The sequence below is a fragment of the Choloepus didactylus genome, chromosome 8 (assembly GCF_015220235.1).
Source record: "Choloepus didactylus isolate mChoDid1 chromosome 8, mChoDid1.pri, whole genome shotgun sequence".
NCBI classification, from domain to species: Eukaryota; Metazoa; Chordata; class Mammalia; order Pilosa; family Megalonychidae; genus Choloepus; species Choloepus didactylus.
The window spans coordinates 141,418,022-141,436,586 of record NC_051314.1 but is presented as its reverse complement, the minus strand read 5'-3'; the positions used below and the strand labels follow the sequence as shown (position 1 = coordinate 141,436,586).

Below are 18,565 nucleotides of genomic sequence, written 5' to 3'. Positions count from 1 at the left end.
GCTTTTCTTCGGGATTTGCATATGAGCCTCAAGGCCTGAGCTCTGCCATTCCCCTTTCTATGTTCACCGGAACTCCAAAAATCCTCTGCTTTTATTTTGGAGTTTTTCGTGCTGTTTTTTTCTATGGCCTGTCTCCTCTCTGCTGGGCTGGCTGCTCTCAGATTCTCTGGTGTCTGGTCTCAGTCTATCTATGGTTGGAATTTGGATCAGTAGAATGAGTTTCCGATAAGGGCTGCCACTGCAGTTCTCCCTTCTCCTTCCTGGAGCTGACAGCCCCTCCTCCCACAGGACTAAGCCTGGCAGGTTGGGGTGCGGATCCCCTGGCCACAAAAACTTACAGATTTCGCTGATCTCAGCAGTTCCACATTTTCATGAGTGTTGTATGAAGTATGCCCAAAGTCAGATTGCTCTGTGGTGTCCATTCCACGCAGTTCCTGGCTTTCTACCTACTTTCCTGGAGGAGTAACTAAAACATACAGCTCACCAGTCCGCCATCTTGCCCCGCCCACCCGATTTACTTCTGATTTGTCAGCACATTTCCATTTCTGGAGCTCATTTTCACTCTTTTATCTAGGGCTTTGTTGTTGGTTAACTTTGTTCTCTATCCTTTGGTGTTTAGTTCAACTTATTATAAGCCTGTCACTTACGTTCTGTTTAGCTCGTCAGAATTTTTCACCTTTCCTTTTTTGTTTCTTGCCCTACATCTGTGTAGCCTTTTTCTCCTCATACATGGTCAACCCCAGTCAGATTTTCCCAGTCCGGGCAGGCCCAGGTCTCAGGAGGAGGATGTGGAGTTTCCCTGAGAATGAGAACCAGCTGTGAGCGGTTACTCTCTGTATTTTTCGTATCCTCTCTAGAAGGTGTCGCTTGGCAGCCCACAGCCTCCCCACCCCCTGCACCTATATAAAGAAGAGTGTTGCGTTTTCTTCTTCTGCTGACTCTGTCATTTGGGGGAGCATGGCTGAAAGAAGCTGGTTTCTGAATTCCAGCCCCTGTGGTCTGCATTCTTTGAAGGAGCGCTGCCCATTGTGCTGGGCCACACCCTCATTTTCTTGGGATAGTTATGTGCTTTGGGGAATTGTCTCCCCCACTAGGTTCATTGCTTTGTGTGTCAGACCTCTCTCATTTTCCCTGTTGCAAATATTGGAGGCTTCTGTGAAGAGCTGCTTAGAATAGTTTTCCAAAAAAATAACAGAGAAAAAACAAAAAGAAAAAAGAAATCCCTTTTTCTAGCCTTTTCACCTCCCCATCTTTTGTCAGTGCTTGTATATTTAAAGTTATGTGCTTTAGGCTATTGTCGGGATATTTACTCTGCAGCAGCATTAAATCTGTCTTTGCCAGGGGCTATGGAAAGGTGAAAAGATAAGGAGTCGGAGAGCAAGAAAAGGAAAGGGAAAAATGTAGAGAAAAAAACATTTTGGAGACCTGGATTGTGTGCTTGCTTCTACATGCACCCTCCCCTTACCTGAGCCCAGCCTTTCTCCAGTTCCCCAAACACCCCCAACTCCAAAAGTTTAATTAATTCGCTAATTAATTCTGCAGTTGAGGCCAGGTTGAGCCCCCCCTTACTAACTTCCAGCAGATTGTGTTTCCCTCAGGGAGCTAGCTGTAAAACAGTCTGCAGAGTCTTGGTGGGGAAGAGCCCCAGACCTTGGCCATGGAAACTTACAGGTTTTGCTGTGATCTCAGCTTTTCCACCTGTTCCAGACTAGTGTAGAAGGCACGAGTGGTCACTGGAAACCGTGAAGACACTGTTTCATACAGTTTCTTTCTAATTACCAGCTGCACTAGAGAATGGACTATATTCCACACCTAACCACTCCACCATCTTGCCCCATCCCCTGGTCAATTGAGTTTTGAGAAGCTGGACAAGTTCTCTCAACTGGAACAGAGCAACCTGTTCTTTCTCCACTGACTTGACTTGGCCACCTTGTCAAACTACAGCTGGCCAAATGTGCAAGGTTTTTTCTGATTTGTTAACTCATTTCCATTGGTCTATGTATCTTTCCTTCTGCCAGAGCCTGCTGTTTTTATTACTCTACCTTAAATAAATTTAATGAGGTCTCTCCATGATTTCAGTTTGCGATGTTTCGCAGTTTCCTGTATCAAGTCCTTTGCATCCTTGGTTATGCATATTCCTAGTTTCTGAGTCTATCAGTGGCAGCTAAATGGGGATTTTTAAATTGATTCCTTCCTCAGAAATCTCATCACCAGTGTATAGAGACACTACTGATATTTGTGAATTGATCCACTCTCCTGCCACTTTGCAGAACTCATTTATTAGCTCTAGTAGTTTGCTATTGATTTTTCAAGATTTCTACCTATAAGATCATGTCATCTGCAAACAATGCAAGTTTTACTTTTTCCTTTCCAATTTGGATGCTTTTCTTGATTCATTTATTTGTCTTCCTAATTGCTCTAGCTAGAACATCCAACACAAAGTTGAATAATTTGTCCCTCTTTTTCAAGATGGTTTTGGTTATTTGGGACTGCTTCCCCTTCTATATGAACTTGATGAATGTATTTGCACTTTGACAAAAGTATTTTGGAATTCTTATTATAATTACATTGAATCTTTTTATTGCTTTCGGTAGAATTGTTCTCTTAATGGTCATCTTACAGTCCAAGAACACGGAATATCCCTCCATTTATTTAGATCTTCCTCAATTTCTGTCAGTTATTATTTGTTATTTTCTATGTATGATTCCTTTAAATCTTTGTTTTAATTCCTAAATATTTGATATTTTTTTTTGCTATTCTAAATGGGACCTTTTTTTTTTGTTTTGATTTGCTCTTCAGATTGTTCATTACTAATGTACAGAAGCACCACTGATTTTGCTTATTCATCTTGTAATCTTGACTGTTCTGCATTGTTCAATGAAGTGTTTTTCCTTGGTGCATCCCAGGAGCAGTGAGAATACCATTTTCCACTAAAAGATACTGGGGCACCAGAGAGCAATTGCTGCTTCCAGACCTGGTGCACAAAAAGTCCAAGTACAGCTTGTACATATGTTAAATATAAATTAAGGAATATGTCAACTGAAAAACAGCATCTTCAAAGGGTCCTGCTGGGAAAGTCAGGGACAATTTCACCATCAAAATAATAATAGTAATGGACTGAAACCCCTATATAAAATGAAGCTTCTAAAGTCAGTTTCCCACCCTCATATAAAAGAGACTTTAGAGTAGCAGACACTGTAATCCCTTACTTGCAACATGGAACCATAATAGTTTGTTTTTGTGTGGAAACCAATATTCTGCACGTACCACTTGATGGGTTTAAGAACATTTGTGGCAACTTTCACCACTGAATCATTTCCCTAAGGGCACAGCCAGGGTGTCACACCTGCTGCATCATCAGTGTTTTCTGTTGAAGGGGACATGATCCTTCAAATGCACACTTACTAGACTCCTAAATCGTCTGCATCCTCCCATGGCAGTGATCAATATTTGTCTCATTGGGTAAGAACTTGCCAAATGTACTTGAATGAGCCAATTTTGAGAACCATATTTCCTATATTAAATACAATTCTCAATACGAATCCAGTATTTAGCCTCTTTGTTGTTGTCTCTCAAATACCTTCTATTACATGGTAAACTGGATCTCTTTTCAGTGGTAGGGACAGGGTGCAATGGAACTATATTGAAATATGGGCAACTCAAACCAATGTACAATAACACATAATGTAATATTTTAACTTGTATTAGAATGTATTTTGACTCTAATTGATGTCTGATCATCCTGTAAGATAGGGAGTTTTTCATCACTCCCAGTTTTGGTGCAGATGTGGAGACTGATGATACCGCACATCAAAGGGGTATTAAATCTTTTATTACTTGCATCATTAAAGCCTGGACACAGAAAGACAATGCTCTCAAGAAGCTCTTAAATGGCTTAGAGTCTGCAAGGGGGCTGTCTTGGGTTTTTATCGTGGTTAGGGCTTCAGCCAGGTGAGGATTCCCACCTGTGGGCAGGGTTGGTATCTCCAAGGAAGGTAGGTTAGTCAGTGGGTTCTCACCAGGTTGATCAGATCTGGAGGGAAATGAAGGAGAGGGGATTGCAGATTAAAAGTTATGGATCACACCTGAACATAGTATCAGATACAAGTTTATGACATCCCCAGCTGGCTCACCAACACTGACGGTCCCCCTTCCTGTCTTGGAACGATTCTCCTGCAAGGCAAAATTATTTTTTATTTCAGTGTGTCTTTAGTGCTTCCTATAGACTTTTTCTTTTGATGAACTTGGTGAGTCATTTCACTTAAGCTGTGAGATGTGTGAGTGCCTATCCTGTACTGAGTATTTTGTCAGGTACTTTTAATACTTGATCTGTTCTTCCTCAAAATGACTTTATAGAATTAACACTATTACCATTTGTTGCATAAAATAGAAGATGCTCTATGTAGTCCCCACAGAAGTAGGTCTTAGGGCTGGGACAGCAAGAACTCTGGCAAGGAATCCAGGTATTTTATGTTATGTTTAGGAGATGCAAACTTTAGAGTCAAGGGTGGGAATGCTGAGAAGCGAGAGAGATAGAGAGGTTAAGTTGTAGCATCTCACTAGGGGCATGGAATTGCACTAAGGGTCTCCCCTTCTGAACTAGATTTTATCTTAACTTATAGATACATTGGGAGCCTGTCTAAAGAAAAATATATTCCCCAACCTCCCAGGGCATTCTTTCTCACACCAATTAAGAAGCTTCTGAATTCAAAGAGAAAAATTGATCCTTATTTCATTTACCAACTGACGTATTGATAGTAGCAAAGGAATTTTGATGAAGACAATTCCAGTGTACACTAGTGTGCCATTTAAACATTCATGTGTCAACTCTGCATGGAATTCATGCATGCCTTGCAGACAGGGGTGTGATTTGTCCAACACAGAGCCTAGCATGAGGCAGATGTCAAGCACATAGCTGCAGAACAGATGTTTGTGTGTTTCTCTATAGGTCCTCTTTCCTTTTCTACAAAGGACACCTGCTCATTGTGGGGAAATGCTGTCACCCACCATGTGTCCTAATAAACAGGAGGAATGTTACTAGGTGCTCAGCCAGGTGTGCTCTCACACTGCAAATCTTGCTGTGGCAACTCTAACATTGTCAATAGGTATGGATGAGGGAAATTTGGACGTGTTTTACAAAACCGTTCCTACTGTTGGGGAGTTTATACCAAATGGAAGAGATGCAGGTGTAGGCGGATGTCCAGTTCGTTGTCCACAAGGAGGATGTCTAGTTGAATGTGGAGGTCCAGTTCGTTGTCCACAAGGAGGATGTCTAGTTGAATGTGGAGGTCCAGTTCGTTGTCCACAAGGAGGATGTCTAGTTGAATGTGGAGGTCCAGGTGGAATTGAGGTTGGAGGTGGCAGCCCAGTTGGATGTGGAGGTGGAGTTACACATCCAGATGGAGGTGGAGGTGGAGGTCGCAGCCGAGGCCCGTGGAGCCACCAGGTTGGAGGAGGCAGCCCAGATCTTGGCATTGGTGAGCAAGGGCCTCTCATGTGGTGGTCCATGAGGGGTGATTCTTGGAGAGGAGTGGGCCATATTAACCTACAGACAGAAGGAATGAAGTTGACATAAGACAGACCAATGCACCAACACCAATGAAAGCTGACTCTCAAGGAAGCAGGTGTTGCTGCCTGGCACCGGGCCCTCTACCTAGTTTCAGAAGAAGAGCCTCATGGCTAGAAATCTGCACCTTCCCACTCAGTCCCACTGACCACTCAGTGGTGCCACAGGGTGAGCTGCTCTCACCACATGTGACATTGCCCATGTCTGCAGAGTGAGGAAAGGCCTATGGGACTGTTCCAGATGCTTAGCAGAGGCAATTGCAAATAAAGTCATCATCTTCCAGAAAGGAGACATCCATTCCCAGGACTCTCCTGCCCCCTGTCTTCACCCATATTACAAATGCTCACCATTTGCCTATTAAGAATACCTAGAATGAGAGGCAATGAAAAGTCTAAATTCTCCAGAGTTACCAAGAGCTAATTTTCAGAGAGTCTTCTTCCAGCTTTCCTGGCTCATTTGTGTTTCTCATGACACTGCACAATAAACATGAATGTCCTGTTCTCAGTTTAAGAGGACAGAGGCACTGGGAGAAACTAAATCATTTGCCCAGAGCCATACAGCTCTGAGACTGAGACCAGATCAGTAGCAGCTCTGATTGCCAGCTCCTGCTCATCCCCCTCAGCTTCCCACCCTGATATTCTGAAGAAGTGCTGCCCAGGAGCTCAAGATCACTGGAGAGATTGTGTTCCCAGAATCCAGCAGGGGATCACGGAAAGTGTTTTCTGATGGAAAAAATTAGTCTTATCTTTAATATGTATCTGCATTAATAGATGATACATTTTAGTACACTCTGAGGTGCAGGTCACATTTATCATATGAAAATTGAGTTACGAACGCTAAGCAACAGTATTAAATAAATTGTGCTTTATTTCAAGGAGGAAAAGTACTGTGAGGTATGACCAGAGAAGTTACCAGCTATGGGACCTGCAAAAACATAAGAGGACACACTCATGTGAGCATAACTCAAGGTAAGACCTTGGCTGGAAATTAGCCCTACTGAGAATGAATGAATCTAAGTGTTCCGTATCTCACTTCAATGTACTTTTTGTGTACAGTGAGTCACTGAAGTGTACTTTTAGTATACTTTTATGCTTGTATTGTGATATGTGTTATCAGCATACATAATTTCTGACAATTCAAAAGAATATTACCTAGTAGAAAATATTTTGAGATTCTGTAGTGACACATTCCTAAAACAGCTGGGACAAAGATGAATTAAGAAATTTACAATGAATCTACTCTGCTAGGAGCAGTCACAAATGAATGAAAAGCAGAAGGTGAAGTTATAGGGTCAACGTTTTACAATTTTCAGTTATGTGGATCACAGGATCCCCAAAGGTGAAAGTTGTAAAATAACATGACCAAAAACCTCAATCAGTAAGTGACCCAGGAGCCTCTCCAGGTCAAGGAAACCAGTGGAGACACCTGTGCCTTGAGGTTTCCAGTAGTGGAATGAAGTGTGTTTCTTCCCAAAATACAGGATCAATCCCTTCATGACTTGATCACCCTCTAGGCAGATTCTGACCAGGTGTTAGTTAAATATTCATAAATTGAATGAACTTACAGACATTTATGTTACAATAATACATAAAGGACTGATCCGTGGCACATGATATGAAAAGATTAAACATTATATTTAGAGCATCATAGGATTCTAATGATGAAGGAGTTGTATTTTCTTCCAGAATACTAAGCTTCACAATGAAAAATGAAAACAATACAAAAGGAGACAGGAACCCCAGTAACATTACATGCTTGTTGCAGTCCAGAAGCCATCTTGAAGCTGACTATCCACAAAGAGAAAGCATTAAATTTTTTTTTCTCTAATGAGGGCAAAGAGTCCACATTCTAAAATGGTCATGTTATTTTTTTCAAAAAAAGTAAAACAAATCCTTCAAAGTGTGTACTGCCAAGTGGGAATGGGTACTGACCCTATGGTCTGCAGTAAAGCACTGAACCTGGGGAAGCATAGAGCAGTCCTGCTGACTGTCTCAGGGTCCAGGAGGGAGGACAGTGTCTCATCACCCTTTGACACACCTGCTGTCTTTAGTAAGTACTTGTGGTGGTTTCCAGGCAGCAGAATGATACCCCAATTAATGCACATTGTGCTGCAGAAACTGAGGGCTGCTCTTTTCATGGGGCTCCCTAACTCTGCATGGAGGAATATGCCTGTCAGGTCTTCCCAGCATTGGCTTCTGAATCCTGGTTTGCTCTTTCAGACTCTTCTTTCGAGATACATCCACTAATCCAGAATATAAAGTAAAAGTGGACAGAAAGATACAGTTTTCCCAGAAACAGACCAGCTTAACCTAAAACACTTGAAGACAGCTTGAAAAAATCATGTGCATAACATCCTGTACCTTTGTCTCAATTCTTGATTTTTGGTAGTCTTCTGAATCAGCTCTCTCTCAAGGGCACATGCTCTGAGCTGAGGGGTGAAATCATATTCACATTTAGTCCTGATAGATTGTGCACAAGAGCAAGATAAAAATAATATGCTTACCCAGTAGTCGTGAGCCTGCTTCTCATGAAGGATGCTCTGAAAATAAAACACATCAAAAAGCATATGTTTCGGGATTCTGAGCCCCATTGTGATCACTTGCATCAGGTGATGAGGAGGTCTCCCCGACTGACAGGCTGATGCTACCTGGCGTATGAAAGTGCGCTCTGACTGCCGCAGATCTTCCTCCAGTTCTCCCATTCTTCCCCTGTGATGCACAATTGCATTCATCAGTCAAAGCACAATACTGAATACGAACATAATCTAACCTTCCTCCCATTGCCCTAACATCTGTATCTTGCTTCAATTTATTCACATATAAAGAATGTTTCATCTGATTATAAGAGTAGAGTAGCATCAGAGCTATTTTTACCTACCTTCCTTATTTAACATTTAATGCCCAGATTTTGCATTGATATGCTATATTGTCTTTAGCTGCTTTCACTTTGTCCATGACATTTTTGCTCTTATTATCTTCCATCAAATCACTTTTCTTCCTTTCATTATATCCTTAGCACATTTGCCAAGTCTGTTAAACTGGGCCTATAAAATGGCACAATCATCCTTATGGATTGGGATTCATACTACACCAAATTGTATCCCAAGGATTTATGAGAATTTACATCACCCACCAGAAATGTTGCATGAACCACGTACTTGACAGTTGGGCTTCGAGGAAATGTTTGGTATCTATATATTTTTTAACAGCAAACTGAAAAATGCATTTTTCCCATGTTCATTTATGTTCCTGTTATAGGTGGGTATAATAATTCAGAAAACACTAAAAAATACAAAAAAGCCACCAGGGTTTCCATGAGCCCCTTGTGCTCCAAAGTTGAACTCACTTGTATTTCTGTGCCTCCTCCGTAGCCGACTTCAACTTCTTCTGTATGGCTAGTAGCTGCCTCTCACTTTCCAGATGCTCCTGCATTTTCCTTTCCACATTCCTGTAATGGGAAAGAAATACATGATAATCCTATTTTGTTATGTGAATTCTGTTTCTCTTCCCTCTCAGTAGTCTGAGGTCTTGATTCAAATGTGCCCTCCCACCTTTCACATAAACTAAGAGATTTACACCCACACAACCAGAGAAACAAAATCCAAGCTTTCTTTTCATGGAGGAGGAAAAATCAGACTTGGGCCTCCTGGCTAGTTTGCCTGCATTTTCCAGTTTGCCCCATCACTCTCTTCTGTTCATTAGTGTATTGAATGAATAAATCTGCAATGCATGTGTGGGACACATTATGATCCTTCCTAGGGCAAATCTCTTGCTTGAAATCTCACTTTATTCCAATGTTCAACAGCAGGACTGAGCAGCTATTAGAAAGGTACCCAAGAAGATGGCTCAGGCAGACAACTCTGATATCTCAGATGAATAACTTTGTGTCATAGCCCAAGGTCAAGGGACATGACACACATTCTGACAATGAGAGATGCTTCCATGGGATCACTGCAGTGAAACTGTGTTAACCACCCCTGGAATGTCCACAGCTCAGACAAGAGACTTTCATTATTTATAGGAAAGAAATCTTAGGACAGGCAAAATCTACTGAATTAATATGTGATCTGTCCTACCTGATAGTCACACTGCGATCTGCTCACAATAGACCTTAGGTGGAAAACTTTTGAGTCCTGAGTGTCAGTCTACTTGAACAAGATTGTGTTCATTGATACTGAAGGAAGCAAGGGTCAACGGTGTAAGTTTTATTTGAGCTTGCTTCTGTATTTTCTTAACAGTTTATTTTCTATGGACCATGAGAAAACAAATAAATCAAAGAAACAAGGACAGTACCTCTAAAGAGAGAAAGAAAGGCTTATACACTCCTTTCTTGCTGTCCTGTCAGTAATATACATATATTCTCTGTGTGGTGACACAGTGGTTGGTGCTGTGTAAAGTCATGGGATACAGAGGGGCCCAGGCATGGTCCCTGCCCTAAAGGAACTCGCAGCAGATACATTCAAGATACCAGTGAAGACAGAGCAACCCTGACCTTGAGCTTGGGAAGGGTAACACTGAACAAGTCTTGAGGGAAGATCAGGGGGAGACTGCTTCAGGCTACGGGACGTGGGTCTGAATTCCCCTAGAAAAACAAGAACTTGAAATAGGAATTATGTGAGATCAAACCTCACTGAATTCACAAGGGAGTAACGAACCATAAAGCCAAGATATAGCTGGGGAAGGAAACCTGTGAATGTGGTCAGCCTTGAATTTGGGGTACTCTTCCCTGGGTTCACTGATGAATTCCAAAAGATACTACTGAGATACAAGCCAGTTCATCATACTTTCCGGATGTGCATGTGTTCAGAGAGTCTGCCACTTGAGGTGTTGCCTAGAAAATTACTGGCTTTTTGGGGACTTGAGAACCTGTACTCTAGGAGTTATGGCAGGAAATAAATACCTTGAACACTGTAATGGTTGAGCTTTTGTGAACGGTCTCAACTGGTGACTCTGTGTAGGGACTCTGTGAATGCTAGTGTCCCTCAGCTCATAGGAGGAATGAACTACAGTCTTTCTTTCAGGAAGGTACTCTCATCCTATGTTTCAAATTATAATTATTTTTACAACAATTTCTGGCCCTCAGGACAATAAAAAAGACCAAATGACAGGAAATGCATTGTGATATGACTGAAAGTAATGTTCAATGGAAACAGGCTGAGAGGGACTCAATAAGAAGTCATCAGTGAACCTTTAATTATGTGTCTGTGTTTGAGTAATTGCAAGTCAAGATTATGTATTTTATGAGAGAATCAGGAGCTATAAAACTGAAAAATGAGGTTAACTGAAATTATGAACTCAATGGATGGATTTACCAGCAGAGTTGACCACACTGAAGATAGATTTAGAACACTGGAAGAATGGTGCTCTGTGTGTGGACCTGTTTCTTCCAGACACATAGTGGTTATTTGAGAAATACAGCAATGAGCCATAAGTCTCTATCTGCCTGTTTGAGCATTATCTGTCTCCAGGAAGGACTGGAGGCACACCTTGACGGGATTGGGCAGGAGTTTGCTGGCTGCAAAGGATTAAAGTGGTCATTTTACCGTAGAAAATACGCACAAAGGCCTAACATTTTTTGCTATCCCATGGAGCTGTGTGGGTTTTCCGCAGCTCAGTGTCCCTATGAGGGGCTACAGGATAAGCACGCAGCTGGCTTGTGGTTCTGGCTGTGGGGCTGCAACCTGTGCACACCTGAGAAGCCATGACTGACCATCAGTACATTGAATGTCTCCCAAAGACTGTATCTGGGGATGTTATGCTTTGGCTTCTAAAGTAGAAGTTCAGTCTCACAGCTGTGGCGTGGACAGATTGACATTGAGAAGAGGCAAGAATGGCCAGGAATTGGATAAAAAGAAAGCAGTTAAGAGACTGTCGCAGCAAAGATGAGTGGCCCTGAGCTGAGGAGGCAGCTTTCAGAGGGAGAGAAGTGCAGTCACCACGCAGAGGACTGAATAATGTTGGATTTGCTGAATCTACACCATAAAGGATAACTCTTTTCCTTTAAACAGATGCCTATTAGTAGCAGACTTTAGTTCCTTAAAACAAATACGGCATTGCTACATGTATCTCCCACAGCCAGACATTAAGCATAAACCTCAAAAAACTGTGAAGAAAAGGAATAAACTTTGATAAGCTGCAAAATAGGGTTTCAGCATTTAATGGCATCAAGCGTCACTGGCTAAAGCAATGAGAAAATACTAAATTGTGTGGTTGGAAATCATCATATAAACAGAAGATATAAGAATAGGAGTAAACACAAACAACAATGGAGACAGAAAACACAATTTAAAAGAAATTAGTTCCTTTGTGGAGTGAGAACTCAAAATGCACTCTAAAAGATTTATATATTTAAAGTTACCTACCTCCAAACTCTGATGTATGTTTCCACAACCTAAGGAATTACCCTTGTAATCTCTGTAAAGATGTCTTTGCATGTTTATAACTCTGACCCTTTGACCATTTGGTATTAGGAAATATTTCTTCTGAATATTTGACATCTATTAACTCTCTAATGCATGTCATCATTGATAGCAAAATATTCCTTACAGTGTTTTTAATATTATATTCCACTGTACAAATCACATCAATCAGTCCAGATTGTTAAATACAGAAAATGGAAGAGATATCCCAATTTGGAACTTGGTCCCGGAGAATGCAAAGGTGAAATAATTGATGGAAGAAGAAACAGAAATGATTCTCAAAATGAGTGAAGCAGCTGAGCAGTAGAAGCTGTTGGTTCCTAAGCCCCTTTTGCCAAGTGTCAATTATAAGCAAGTATCTCTCCCAACTCTTAGGCAGGAAAGAAAAGTGCAGGTTATGGAATCAAGACAGAAAGTAAAGAAGACAGTTTTCTCCTAAGTATGGCAAAGAATGGCCTTAAGCTTCCTCAACATTGATCAAATTATCTACCTGCCTCCACACATTCATTCACACATCTCTATTTAAGCAGAGAATACAGGAATATCTTACTCTTGGATTGCTGTCTTCCTCTGTTCATATGCTTCCTGGAGCATTTCTCTCTTCATTTGTAGCTGTTTCATTTCTGATTCCAATGCTTCTTTCGTAGACTGCAATGAGTCTTCATCTCCCTGATATTTTTTAGATTCTGTAATATACAGAACATTTGTGAACTGCATGTTTGCACACAAAACTATGAAATTGGGAGGCTGCAGGGAGAAGTTTGAACCAGAAAGCAGGAAGCCATTCCTTACTATCCAATGTCAAAGGATTTCCCCTAAGTTAAAATTTCTGTTCAATACCCAACGTACCTTCTGGAGAACAACTTCTTGGTAGCGAGTCTCCCAGGCCACAGTGTGATGGTAATACAGCCTAAACATTGCAAAAGAGAAATTTTGCATCCAGTTTACAACAGAAACCTCAAAAGCCATAATGGAACAATTAGCAATGACAGTTTTACTGATTCTTGGCCCATCCTACTCTGCCCTCCCTTCAATTCCAATAGAACTTGCACTTTTTGAATTATCTCAAACAGCAGTTTTTTAGATTCCATTCAGCATTTTGTTATTTTTGGAATTCTTGTTAATTTGTTATTATCCTGCACAAAATATATTGGAGTTAGTAATTACAACTCATTACTTATACATGTATTTACCTCTATTACATGTATTAAGTCGGAATCCAGGAAAAGTCGGCATTTTTACCTTAATTTTCTTCACTTCCTCGCAGACAATTTTATTTGTCTTGTTGATCTCTTCAAAAACATTCTTTATGCACCCGAGCTATAGAAAAATATAATAAAGGATTTGGCGGTCAAAATACACATTGCAGTGTTATTAAAACCTAAACCCAACTGGGTGAGCCCTGAGAGAACTAAATAACACAATATTATACATATATGATGCTGGCTTCAGATCCAGGTCATTTATAGAAAATTGTGATATAAGACACTGTGATGAAGGAAAGTATAAAATCATAATGAAATTACAAGATGCATGGAAAGAATTGAAGATGAAATATGGAAAAAGTAAAAATTATGTATACCTTCACTTCAAAATCATGTAGTTTTTTGAAGAATATCTGATTGTCCTCTGTATAGTGCTTCAGAGTTGCAGCTATTGACTCTTCTTGTAGAAATTTCCCTAAGAAGATTAGGAGAAGTGAATAAAATGGAATTTCCCTACCATATTTGCAGCAAAGGCACATGATCTAGCACTATTAAGGCAAAGTGCCTAGGCCAAGGCCCAGAAATTCAGACTCCTCTAACTGGGATTTAATTCATTCTTTTGACCCTGATATGGAAAGTATTGAGGTCCTGGGTCTCAACAAACATCAATATTTAATTATCCCCACATATGATGCATGAATGTACTTCATTATCCGTTTGCATCATGCTCATTTCCATTCATTCTCACTGGAATTAATAGCTCCCTCCATGTAACCTTCATATCATCTCGCTTATTAGTCTCTCAAGCATATTCTTTGCCGGCGCTATTTGGAGCCTTCTCAAAGCCTTACATTTCTTCATAAACTCCAGCAGTGTGTCATTCATTTTCCTTTGCTCATAGAGCCAGGTCCTGCCAGACACAGCACACCGCAAAATACAGACTAGTATTTTCAAGTGTTCCCTAAGCATTTCTAACCTAAATTGAAACGATTTTCTTCTCCTGAGTCCCTTCTGAACCTCCTCTCAGTCTCTTTTCCCGTTGGCAGTAACATTACATATTCATTCATTCAGACCAGAAACCCAGGAATTCTAAAATTGTCCAGAACTTTCAAAACACCAAACATCAGAAATCATGGTATCTTCTTCTAACTGAAGTAGAACCCACATCAAAAGTAACAATGCAACAATATTTCATGTACAATAGAAGCTAAAATCTTACCATGTAATCTATGCCTCACCTAGAAAAAGGAAACAACATTAAATTTAATGTAAAAACACTTATTAATAAAAATTATCTATATCCTGATAAACAGTGAAAGTCATAAACAAGAAAATATTAATATTGCAGTGGTTTAGAATACAGAATCCATAGGATGAAAAAACAGAAGATATTTTTAACACCTTGTAATTCAAATGATATATGATGTTTCAAATTCAGTTTCTGGTAATATCACTAAGGAAATACCTTTTTCACTTTTAACCGTCTGTCTGTTGCTATCTTAAACCTGTGGAAATCTACCTATGTTTAACAATTAGAATGGCAGATATTTTAAAATAAATATGCTAAAGTACAACTAACCTCAGATCACTTACTTCACAACCCCTAAGTGAAAACCTGAGTTTCAGTGCCAGGAATTATTTTAAAATACCTGGAGCAAACAAAATAAAGGCAAAATCTTTATGCAGAGAAACACCAATTTCCATAACCATGAAGCATCGTAGATAATATACCCAGTGTTGGACATTGCGTGAATTAACAAATGTAATAAGCCTGGCAACACGATGGCCTCAGAAAATACAGAAATCCTCAAATGAGGATGGAATGGGGACTGCCAGTGAAAATGCAGGAGAACAGCAGAAATGACAGCTAATGATGTCTTCCAGGGAGGGCAAATTGTCCTTACAAAACACCACTCATCCCCGAAGGACATCACTGAATTATAACTTAATAACATCCAGGTGTAAACTTATTTAAAAGACAAGTAAAGTCATATTTCTTTATCACCTAGAATATATTCTCCCATTCAGACATGTCAAGTGATTACCTGCTGAGGTCACCCACAAACCTCATTGTAAAAATGGAATCTTAGTGTAGTATGAGAACACTATAATGTTATTGTAAAATACCTGGAGAAGGATCCCACTGGCAAGTCATTGAACTCTTCATCTCAAGGAAGCCCTTGGGGGCATTGAATGGGAGATTGGGGATATGGGAGAAACACATGGATAGAAGACTTTGCTTCTTTGATGGAGTCAAAAATCACATCACTACATAAGAAGAAACTATGAATTTCAATTAAATGTGTCATAGTTTTGGTGTCAGGTAAAACTGGCCCTCTGCTTTCACAAGATGTATTATCAAATAATGCTACAAATGCTTTGGAGGGTAAAATGATCTCTTCTGTGGGTCAAAATCAGATCCTTTTGTGTGACAAGAGTGGTATATTTATGAATATCTCCCTCAGAGTTTATAAGAATGCATCAAAACGTAAATCAAAACAAAGTCGAAAGGTAATCTTTGTGGATTTCTGGAAGTAGGCTACATGTAGTAAAAGGATACAATACTTTTCAGGTTTGACTTATAGCATGTGAACTGTTTCCAGAATGATTGTGAGAATTCACAGTTCCAATAAAATAAGTGATAGCCCCATCTAATTATTTGTATTTCTCTTTCAGTACAATATATTTCTAAGTTGAGGCATTCATTTAGAGATTCTACAGTCATCTTGTTCCCTGAGTCCTTTGTCTTAAATATTTAAACTAATTATATTGCCAGATTGGGTTCAATTTCAAGCACAAATTGGAATTCATATTAGTAATCTAAAGCAAAACCAAAGGATCATAACTACAAAAGCCTAAGTGTTCTATGACTCACAGTATGCCCCCAATTAATGTAATATACTCACATCTAGAACATACATCCAAAAGAAAATGATGAGAGAAATGTTTATGAAGAAGGCAGCAATGTTAACAGGAGTCCAAGAAGCTCCTTGAAAATCAGGCCCATATGGAAAGTTTTCCAGGAGAGTACCAGCTAGCTGAAATAGCAATACTTGAAGAATGAGAAGTTCAGAAATGAACAGTATAAGGGGTACAAAAAACAGTCAGAGAAACCTTGAATCAGTCTCTAAGAGAAAACCAAGTCCCTCCAAAATCTCCACTGGATTCCACTTCTTCAAAGAACTTGGAAATTTGCTTCAGGTTTTATATTTGACAAGCTTTTGTTTGGAAATTGGGATTTCACTATTTTTGGGTAGTGCATTCAATTGACATTAGTTTTCCAAGGTAATGGTTTCATTACTTGCATTATATACATAAATGGAATAAAACACAGGAAAAAAGGGACACACTTTAAATACACACAACACCGTGGAGGGATTTCAAGGTGATAATGCTGGGCCAAAGGTCCCAGGAAAACAAAACAAAACATAACAAAACCAGGTACATGCTCTACATTCAAGCTATATAATAATCTTCACAATGAATATTAATCTATACTGACAGCAGATTAGTTTTCATCCAGGGACCTGGCAGGCAATGTGTGGAGTGTGGGAGCATAGTTCAATGAAGCAATAGAAAAATAATCTTGGTACACAGTGTGTGTTTCATTTTTGACAAAAAAGTCAAAGTCTTTCAAACATAAGCTAGAATAGATTTATGGACCCACAAGCCAATGGATAATTAGAAATATCAAAAGAAATCAAGAACTTACATTAGTCAGGAAGTCTTGTGTTTCACTGGTAAATACGTAATCTGATTGGATTAGATCCATGTGAAAAGATCTAAACATACAAATGACCTGTAAAGATAATTGTCAAAAGTGACAACAAGTAATAAAGATTCTGTACAACAGATAGAAATGAGAGAATTTTTAGTACTGATATGTCCAGTATATATGTATTTTGTCATTTTGAGATACCAATTATATAAAAAACATACAACTGATACCCACATTGATGCAATTGGATAGATGACTGCTCTCATAATTCCACTGGAATAATTATTCCAATGGTAATTCAATACAGAATTTTCTTCAGCCAACACTTCCATAAAAATTGAGGTTTTCTTCAGAACTAAGCTTCATTCTGAACACTGGACATATGTCAGAATTGTCAAGAAGATAGTCTATCTGAGAAACGGTGCATTGCTGTGCATGATCAAGTTTTAAATTTGGAGAATCAGAGCCAATGAGGAACCTAGTTCCAAATAATCACAATCAAGAATTCACCTTATTTCACTTGTAATCAAAGCCAGCACTAACAAGGCACTCTTCAACCAATAAACTGCCACCATGGAAAAAAAATAGGTAAAATGAATAGGAAATTTCTGAATGGTAAAGTCCCCATAAAAATGGCAAAGATTTCAACTTCTTAAACCCCATATATATTATTAGAATTGTAAGACAAATGCATTAACAGCTTATTTCACAGTAATCAAACATGAAGTCTGATCGATGCAAAACGAAAACTCTCCTGAGATAAAAACCCAAAACTCTGACCTCTCTTACACTTTTATCTGAGGTCCTAATAGCTGAAGCATGAAAAGTGTGTAATTTTTAAAAAATAGGTACTGTCTTTTTGTTGTCATGTTCAAGAGTCTTCCTGTGACATCTGACAAACATCCGGGTGCTGGTAGCGATAATGAACCTGTACCTAGAGCACAACTGATGGAGGTGCTGAACCTGCACTTCTGGGAGTGCCTCAGCCTCTGAGAAATAAGAAAATACTTCAAGATAAAATAAAGACAGAGAAACAAGAATGGTTTTGAAAGTTAGGAAGGAGAATTGTCCATGTCCTGAGGTACATTCCAGAATGAGATGGGATACAGGAAAATTTAGTGAGATTCTGTAAGAGGGAAAGAATTCAGAGCCACATAAAGAAAAATATGTATCTTTGTTTCACCTTTTCCAGTGATACTGTGGGTCATAATCAAATACACATTAACACTCAGAATGGTGGCTAGAGGGTGAAGCCCCATCCAGCCAGAGCCCCCAGAAGCAAGTTTGTCATGCTGACTGCTACCGTTCAAGAACTCCTTTCTTTTTGATGCTATACACTCATATGCTTCAGGCTCCCACAGTTTCCAACTTTCCTATGTGTGGAACCTGCAGTGTTGGTAGGAGCCAGAACTGGAGGAGACAGCAGTGGACAGACTCCCTTAAGGCTGGAACAAGAAACTGAAGGACATGGTCCTGTAAGGAGGGCCAGTTCCCCTCAAACACCTGAAGAGAAGCTTATTTAAAATCACAGTAAGACAGCCCATTGAAAAGGAAGAAAGTACTGCAAGCTAAACATCTACTCACTTGAATGTTTGGCTGAAACCACATTGACCAGACGGCCTGGAGCAGCAGGAGGCAAAATACCAGCCCTGGAGCCC

At 39.7% G+C, this 18,565-nt stretch overlaps 1 protein-coding gene across 5 annotated transcripts; it reads right to left on the bottom strand.

Annotated features, from left to right (window-relative positions):
- Positions 1–3,821: 3,821 nt before the first annotated feature.
- On the bottom strand, positions 3,822–17,372 carry LOC119541941 (transport and Golgi organization protein 1 homolog). 5 transcript variants are annotated; one of them, XM_037846342.1, is made up of 13 exons: positions 16,902–17,372; positions 16,096–16,227; positions 14,409–14,427; positions 13,567–13,664; positions 13,227–13,304; positions 12,834–12,894; positions 12,535–12,670; positions 8,912–9,013; positions 8,070–8,274; positions 5,328–5,545; positions 5,169–5,282; positions 4,134–4,173; positions 3,822–4,033 (listed from the first exon to the last, which is right to left on the bottom strand). In XM_037846342.1, the coding sequence occupies exons 1-11, from the start codon at positions 16,977–16,979 to the stop codon at positions 5,273–5,275; spliced, it is 1,137 nt and encodes a 378-aa protein (XP_037702270.1). In that variant the 5' UTR covers positions 16,980–17,372; the 3' UTR covers positions 3,822–4,033; positions 4,134–4,173; positions 5,169–5,272. The 5 variants fall into 5 exon arrangements, with proteins under 5 accessions (XP_037702270.1, XP_037702271.1, XP_037702266.1 ...); XM_037846343.1 differs by having other exon boundaries at positions 5,169–5,545; positions 8,070–8,105; positions 8,214–8,274; XM_037846338.1 differs by having other exon boundaries at positions 5,169–5,545.
- Positions 17,373–18,565: the final 1,193 nt, after the last annotated feature.

Bases quoted from the DNA above. Each gene is read 5' to 3' on its own strand.
- LOC119541941 (XM_037846339.1), bottom strand. From the start codon at position 16,979: ATGTTTAGATCTTTTCACATGGATCTAATCCAATCAGATTACGTATTT. The intron at 12,895-13,226 runs GTAAAAATGCCG...TGCAATGTTTAG, and splicing joins AGGAAGTGAAGAAAATTAAG to GCTGTATTACCATCACACTG. The intron at 12,671-12,833 runs GTACGTTGGGTA...TGTATATTACAG, and splicing joins AAGAAGTTGTTCTCCAGAAG to AATCTAAAAAATATCAGGGA.